General features: G+C 42.1%; 1 protein-coding gene across 2 annotated transcripts in view; it reads right to left on the bottom strand.

The window, feature by feature from the left end:
- Positions 1–450: 450 nt before the first annotated feature.
- The window catches only part of RIMKLA (ribosomal modification protein rimK like family member A), a 29,594-nt gene continuing 21,405 nt past the window's right edge, over positions 451–8,639 (bottom strand). For both annotated transcript variants that reach the window (XM_084874656.1, XM_084874657.1), the window contains 2 exons: positions 3,689–3,892; positions 451–1,006 (listed from right to left, as the gene is read on the bottom strand). In XM_084874656.1, the coding sequence (XP_084730782.1) occupies positions 516–1,006; positions 3,689–3,892 (695 nt within the window). In that variant the 3' untranslated portion in view covers positions 451–515. The remainder of the gene's footprint in view (positions 1,007–3,688; positions 3,893–8,639) is intronic.

The raw sequence follows: 8,639 nt of genomic DNA, 5'->3' as shown, positions 1-8,639 counted from the left end.
ACACACACACACACCACACACACACACATACACACACACACACACACCACACACACACACACACACACACACACACACACACACACACACACACTGAAAGCACATAACTGAAGCCACATTCCACCTCTTTTGCCCATGCCTCCATCCGGTGGTTGCTTTTGAGTCAAGTATTGCCAGGAGCTTTTCCGAGTTAATGGGCTCTATTGCTGAAAGCCAGAAGCAGCAGCACAGAGTCAGGGCCTCAAATCATTCGGGATATCCAAGTGCTCGCAGCAGACCTCGGTCTCAAATTGATCAGTCGGGATGCTGTTCCTGGCGAGCGTTTTCACATTATCTTTGTAAAAACCACAACGCTAGGCCATTTGCTTAAATCATCGTTAGGAAGAATGTCGAGTGCCCAGATGGGATTTCTAGTTTCTGTGCAAATGAAATCGCATTAGTCCAGATTTTATTCATTCAAAACTACTAGGGAAGCAGTAGGATTTGGTTTAAAGACTGCCCACAAAAGCAGGGATTCACTTCAGTTTTAATTCGGAAGCAATCCTATTGTTAATGTTGTAGCTGGGCTCGGGCAGCACGGGGGGTGGGGGCCCTGCCGTGCTGGCTGAGGGACCCCGGACCTCTCCCAGTTCCGGCTCACTCTCACTGGAGGTAGACCCGTTGTTGATGGCGTAGATGCTCTCTGCAACGCCTCGAGCTGCCGCACAGCCATCTGGCTCGCTCTTCTCCCTGGGACTGGACAGGCCTGGGAGGACGGCCATCTTCCCAGTCTGCATGTTTGGCAGCAAGGACACAGCATAGTCTGCAATGATCGCACCCACGTCTAAGTTGCAAGCCTGGTCGAAGGCGAGGAAACCGACGTTGGCGTTCGCCTCACACACCACAAAGGAGCCATCGTCCATGATGAGGAGATCAATGCCACAGAAGTCCATGCCCAGGATGTTGGACACCTGAATAGCCAGTTGCTTGCCTTGCTCTGTCAGTGGGCACATGACACCCACACCACCTGTAGGGAAAACACAGCGCATGTAACGTTGACATCAGACACTGACTAGCAATTCAAATGACCCTTCGAGGAGGAGGAGGAGGGGGAGTGCTGAGGAAGGGCAGTGAGCAGGGCATTTTCATAACTCACAAAAGGTCTAGAAGGAAACCAGGAAAACAATGTGGTCATTTCTTATCTAAAGTCTTAAAAATGCATATACCCTCGGACTCAGTCATTCCACTACTTAGAAAATAGTCTTACGTAACAGAGAAAAGGCTTGATGCAGACAGATGCTGATGTCAGAATTATTTAAAAATATTGAAAAATCATTGTGCGTGGAACATTGTGGGTACTCAATAATAAATGTTTGTTGATGAATAAATGAAAAATTATAATCTAAGTAGCTCACAATAGAGGAAAACAACATATTTTATAATCATTAATAATAAGCTCATAAAAAATAATAAGCTCATAGAGAGTTTGTGATCCCATTGAAAAATATGTAGGATTAAAGACTAAGCAGTATAACCATGCAAAATGATATTATCAGAAAAAAAAGATAGAAGCTGAAACCGGTTTGGCTCAGTGGATAGAGCATCGGCTTGGGGACTGAAGGGTCCCGGGTTCGATTCCGGTCAAGGGCATGTACCTTGGTTGCGGGCACATCCCCAGTAGGGAGTGTGCAAGAGGCAGCTGATCGATGACTCTCTCTCATCGATGTTTCTAACTTGCTATCTCTCTCCCTTCCTCTCTGTACAAAATCAATAAAATATATTTAAAAAAAAAAAAAAGATAGAAATTATACCAAAACTAGGTAGCAGTGAGGTCATTAGGCCTCTGGCCTGGCCCCAGACTGGAGGCTAACAACCTCACACACACACACACACACACACACACCCCGCCCACCCCCTTTCCCCCCCACCCCTCTCCCGCCACCCACCCACCCACCGGCTGCCAGCCTTGCTGTGATAGGAACCTATGGGCCGCGGGTCCCCATGCACTTCCTGGTGACTGGTTGTTTAGGTGGAGTAGATGTTAACATTGGTTGTCTCTAGACGGTGAGATTAATGATAAATATCTTTTCATTTGACTTTGCTATGTTTTCCAGGTTTTCTACATTGAGAATGTACTCCTTGTATAATTAGAATTAATTTATTATTTTTTTAAGTAGAGAGAGATGGAGAGGCTTGTGAGACAAGATCCTATACCAAGGACAGAAAGACTCTGATTGCTCTTATTTGTTAAAAAGCTAAAACTTCGAATTTAATTGTCTCCCTTAGTTTCCCTAGAAAGACTTATGACTTGAATTCTCAGGTCCAATAACTAATATCTTTACCTTACCACTGTCCTTTCCCCACTGTATAAGAAAAGGCTGTAAACACAGCTCAGCAGGAAAAGTAATGTGGGTAAATTAAAAAACCATGCAATTCCTTGTTAGAAACTAAAAAAGACAAAACAGCCCTGGCCAGTGTGGCTCAGCTGGTTGAGCATCATACCATGTACCAAGAGGTCACTGATATGATTCCCAGTCATGGCACACACCCACATTGTGGGCTCAGTTCCCAGCAGTGGATGTGCAAGAGGCAGCTGATCGATCTTCCTCTCCCTCTCTCTACCTTTCTCTCTAAAACCAATAAAAAACATATTTTTTTAAAAAAAGACAATAACACATAAGTTTCAATACTGTTGCACTGCACTTATTAGCATGAAAATTAAATGAGATAATATGTTAGGTACTTAGTACTTTGTTCTCAACCTGAGCCTAGATTTCGCTGCTATTATATCGCTTTATCACATTATCTTACAATGATCTCTTTATGTGTCTTCTCCTTTACTGGACCACAAGCCATGGGGAGGGAAAGGATTCTTCTCATTAATCGATACATTCTCAATATCTACCAAAGTGCGCTCATGGAAACTGCTCAGCCAGTATCAATGAAGGAAAGACAAAATCAATGTCTCAGTCTCTTTCTTAGTCATTAGACTTGGGACACTCATCTGGTGATTTAGGAAACAATAACTATAATACTTTTTCGTATTACCAACATGAAAATTCATTTAATGATATGGACAATAGCTTTCTGTGTTGGGGACAAGAATTGACAGCCTTCTGGGTCATCTTTAATCACCACTCCAGAAAACAGGCTTTATCAAACAGGTTCATGGGTTGGGGTTATAAACTCTAGCTTTTTAAGAACATCATACATATAAGAAAAACACAACTTCCAATTGTAACATAAAAGCAGAATTTGCTGTGTCACGTCATTGCCTTCCGACCCTCACTATTTATTGCCTGAGCTGTTACAGCAGCTTCCACACTCCTCCTTGCCTCCTGTCTTATGCCTTCAATCCATCCTCTACCCAGATGTCAGTTTCTCAAACACGGAGCCTCGTGTCACTCCCTTGTGTAGACCTGACCGCTAAGTCCCAACACCTATAGGATGGGGTTCAAACCTCAGTGTCCTGACACCCCTGGCCTGACCTCTGTCACCGCACTTACATCATCTGTCCCCCTGCTGGGCTGCTGGCTACTAAAGGCAAGGGCTTGTTTCTAATTCTTAGCTGTTGATCCTGGCACCACGCCAGGATCTGACTAGCGAGGAGGGACAGGTACGCATTTACTGAATGGGTCTGTGCATCCTCATGGAAACTCCTGGGGGCCTCCTATAATCAACACACAGACTCCGAGCCCTTGCCCCTTACCGAGGGAGCAGTTGCTCTGCATCCGTCCGTCTGTGGAGCAGCGAAGCATAGAGCCGATCACCTGGCCCCCGACCACCACCACCCGGATGTCTTTTCCGTGGGACTCCTTCACATACTTCTGGAACAGGTAGGGCACGTCGTGGCGGATGAGGTGGCAGATGTCTGAGAGGTGATGTTTATCTCTTGCAAGGAAAACAGCCTTCCCTTTAAGAAGAAAGACAACAAGAGGAGTTAGAGCAGCCTCTGCACCCTGTCCTGGCCATCCCGTCGCCCGCCCGTCTGATACAGTCACCAGTGCTGCCTGAACTTGCCTCACTTTGGTCTCTTCTGCTTCTGAAGAGACTTTTGCTTCTTATCAAATGGCTATTGAACTTTATTTTCTCTTGGTTTTGCTCAGATCTTAACAATGTTGACTGTCTCCCTATACCATCACTCTTATAAAAATGAAATAATAATGTATTTCGGAAATATAGAGAAGGGGTCAAAATGAAATTCTAAGGATCAAGTCAACTCGGTTCCAAAACAGTTATTACCTTCTCTTATCACCCTGAGGATGTGGATTAGGCAGGGTCCATGTCTAATTCATTGTTTAAAAATCGCCCTAACTTCATACTGAACTTGATGAACAAAGCAGAACGTAATTGATTGAACATACTTTAGAAGAGTTCTAAAATAGATGGAGAGAGATCCAAAAAAGGTAAGTATAGCACTGCATGATTTCACACTGAGGTTTATGAAAAATACTAAGATGTTCAAAAAGTGAGTCGCTGACAGACATTCTACTTCTTTTTAAATATAATAAACTTATTATTTGGCAACACCTATTAATTCTAAAAGGAATGATCAATACTGCTGTTTCTCTTGGGAAAGCATTCCTTTTTGACTCCAAATTCTTTATTTTCTGCTTGACTGACCAATGCTTTTACAGTTATCGGGCATCTGCTTTTCATTTGCATATCAGCTAATACATCTGCCAGGGGTTCCTGATAGGTTTGCTCTGCAGATCTGACAGGAGCACACCCAATCTGAGCATTCTTGTTAGCAAATACGGGATGGTTTGCCTAAGATTTGTGTCTTAAAAGAAAGGAGATCTTTCTGAAGTCTTCAGAAAAAGAGTGATAGGCATCAGCCTCTCGCCGTGTAAAAGGTTGGAAATATGTCTCTAAAACACTGGACATTTGGCACCAGGAGATCTGAGGGCTTGGACTGAGCTGTAGGCACTGGGGGTTCTCGGGACCTTAGCTAGGATTTTTAGCAGAGATGGAGCTAGAGACAGAGACTTGTTCCTTGGCTTCTGGTGCAGAGGTTCTAACATGGGCTTAGTCTTCGGTTAATAAAACAGCTACAGATTTAAGGCAAGGAGGAAAAACAAGAGGTGAGGGAAGGGCACTAAGATGAGTTAATAATCTATGATGTGCCAAATTCTTTTTTTATTGTTTCATTTATCCTTCATACTAGCCTTGTGAAGCCATGAGGACAAAGATAGCTATTTTTGCTTTATACATGAAGAAAATGAGGATCCATAAGATTAGTCACCTTCTCAAAGGCACAGGATACACCGGTCCACTGCCTTCTTTAAATTTATTTCCATATTCTAGAGTCTAAAAATTGCTGTGACTTTGTTTATTCCCTATTCATTTTCCATAAGATAATATGTGTTACACTAGCATTGAGCAATCTGAAAATCAAATTAAGAACACAATTCTATTTACAATAGTATTGAAAGGGATAACACATTCAGGAATATATTTCACAAAATAAGTATAATACTTATACCCTGGAAGCTATAAAACATTTCCAAAGACATCCCACTTTTCAGTGATTTAAATACTTTTAAAAAAAATACATTTTTATTGGTTTCAGAGAGGAAGGGAAAGGGTGAGAAACAGAAACACCAATGACGAGAGAGAATCATTGATCGGTTGCCTCCTGCACACCCCTACTGGGGATGGAGCCTGAAACTCAGGCATGTGCCCTTGTCTGGAATCGAACCTGGGACCTTTCGGTCTGCAGGTTGACGCTCTATCCACTGAGCAAACCAGCCAGAGATGAAAGACTTAATATTGAGACGGCAATACACTTCAGGTTGATTGACAGATTCAATGCATTTCCTACCAAAATGAAAATTTCCTTTTCTGTAGAAATTGACAAGTGATCCTTAAATTCATATGCAAGGGACCCCAATTGCTAACACAATATTGAAAAAGAAGGACAAAGTTGGAGGATTCACATTTCCCAATTTCAAACCTTATTATAAAGTTACAGTAATCAAGAGGTGTGGCCTGTTATAAACATAGACATATAGGTCAATGTAAAAGCATTGAGAGCTCAGAATAAACCCTCACACAGATGGTCAACTGACTTTTGACAAGAGTTTCATGAACATGCAATGGGGAAAGAACCGTTTATTCAACAAATGATACTGGAAAAAATGGCCATCCACACACAACAGAATGAAGTTGAACTCCTACATTACACCATATACAAAACTGATCTCAAAATGGGTAAAAAAACAAACAAAAAACAACTAAGTGTAAGGGTTAAAACATTTAAAAGGACACATAGGTATAAATTTGTGTGACTTTAGATTAAGCAAGTACAAAATGATATCAAAAGCACAAGTAACCAAAGGAAAAAAATAGACTGAATTTCATCAAAATCAAAAATTTTTGTGGATCAAAGGGCATTATCAAGAAAGTGAAAAGACAACCTAAAGAGTAGAAAAAAATGTTTAAATTACAATATATGTCTGATAAGGGTATAATAACCAGAGTACATAAATAAATCCTAAAAATTCAACAATAAAAAGGTAAATAATACAATTGAAAAATGGGCAAAGGATGTGAACAGACATTTCTCCAAAGAAGGTATACAGTCTGGCCAGTGTGGTTCAGTGGTTGAGCGTTGACCTATGAACCAAGAGGTCACTGGTTCGATTCCCCATCAGGGTACATGCCAGGATTGTAGGCTGGATCCCCAGTAGGGGTTGTGCAAGAGGTAAATGATCAACGATTCTCATCATTGATGTTTCTATCTCTCCCTCTCCCTTCCAGTCTCTGAAATCAACAAAATATATATATATATATAAAGAAGACATACAAATGGCCAATAAGCACATAAAAAGATGTTCAATATCATTAGGGAAACATAAATAAAAACCACAATATGGTTCAATTGATTGGGCATTGTCCTGTGCTCTGAAAGGTTGCTGATTCAATTTCCAGTCAGGGCACATGCCCAGGTTGAAAGGCTCAATCCCTGTTCACTCTCACATCACACTCTCACCAACTAAGCTACCCGGCCAGGATTCTTCCATTTAACTTGTCATTGTCTGTCATACCTTTCTACAATGTGAGCTCGCTGAGGGCAGGAATTTTTGTTTTGTTCCTTTCTGTATCTAGAATATGAAATGCCTGGCACTTTGTAAGCACTCAATAAGTAGTTGAATTTTAATATATATATATATATCTACAATTAAAAACAACAACTAGTTGATGTTATTCTTATTATATTCATGCAAACAATTAGTCCAAATCATAACTATACAAAATACAGTAAATAAATTGGTCTTAAGTTGGCTCTTTAATAAAAATGAGGGTGATTTTAGGGAGAGGGGGAAAAAAATTGTGTTTCAATAGGGAATTATCAAAACTGAAATGTTTTTCCTTCCACTGGTGTATTCTTGCTGTTCTAACTTTTGCCCAATACTAAATTTTATGACACAGTTTGTCTCCACCAGGTTACAAGCCCTACTCGGACTCAGGGCATACCACCTCTAGACACCGTTGCCACCTCCTTCTGTGACCTGTGACCAGGCTGCATGAGCCCTCTGACAGAGAGCAAGGATCTCTTGGCTCTGAAGGAAAAACTTCATCCCTCCTCAGCATGAAGCAGTTACAGAAGACACCCTGCGCCCCCTTTTCTGTGACAGAATTCAGAGCCAAGACGCCAAGACCCTTGGCGGATGATAGGTAATTAGACAAACGTGAGCAGAGCAAGGACGATGGGCAATTGGAGGAGAAATGGACGGGACCCTGAGATGCACTTCCCGCCACTCCGACTGCCCTGAAGCTGGCAATGGAGGAACCGGTGTAGAGCTGACCTTTTACATTTGCTGAGGAGTTGGGACACCTATTTCTAATTTATGGAATTACTCCATCCATTTTGGGAAGTCACATACAGGGATCTTTGTATGTTGGGACCCACTGCCAGGGAAAAGGATGCAGTGATGTTTCCTGTAAAGATGACTGCAGTAGTTCCCTGTGGAAAATGTCTGACCGTTACTGAGTGTTCTAGTTATTATCTTTCAGTAGCTAATAACTATACGAGTTATTTTGATAATTTTGCTATAGTAATGGACATACTAGGCTGCTGGCTGGTTGGTTTTTGATACGTGGGGCAACTATTTATCCCTGCTAACAGCACCGGGAACCGTTCCTTAGGATGGTAGGCTGTCTTTATGCCTCAGATACATCACAGGGTCTGAACCAAAGAGACTTTCTCAAGGCCGTGGCCCCAGACTGCAATGACGCTCTCCACCTGCGGAGTCCTGTTGAGTGTATTGCTTTGACCACTTTTGTTCTGCTGGTAATGGTAGGCTCCCTTAATGTAGACGTGACCCTGCTGGCTTGTAGCAGGGTAAAAGCCCTAGTGCCACCTCCAGGGCTATACATGGGATAAATCAAGAGCTGAGCCAGGTCAGGGAGGCAGTTCTAGAAAATCGGGCAGTAATAGGTTATTTGCTGCTGCAGCATCACCACGGTTGTAAAGATTTAAAGGAATGTGCTGTTTTAATCTTTCTGACAATTCTCAGTTGATAGAAAACATATCCCAGGTCCTGCATTTGGTGTACTCCATCTCTGGGAACTGCTTTCAAGGAAGAAGCAGATGCAGTCCAGCAGGATGAGACTTTTCACCAAAAAAGAATCTCATAGATATGACAGAAACAGCA

Source organism: Pipistrellus hanaki (assembly GCF_964339955.1).
Source record: "Pipistrellus hanaki genome assembly, chromosome: 2".
Taxonomy (NCBI): domain Eukaryota; kingdom Metazoa; phylum Chordata; class Mammalia; order Chiroptera; family Vespertilionidae; genus Pipistrellus; species Pipistrellus hanaki.
The sequence above is the reverse complement of the archived record's forward strand: the minus strand, read 5'-3'. Positions and strand labels throughout refer to the sequence as shown.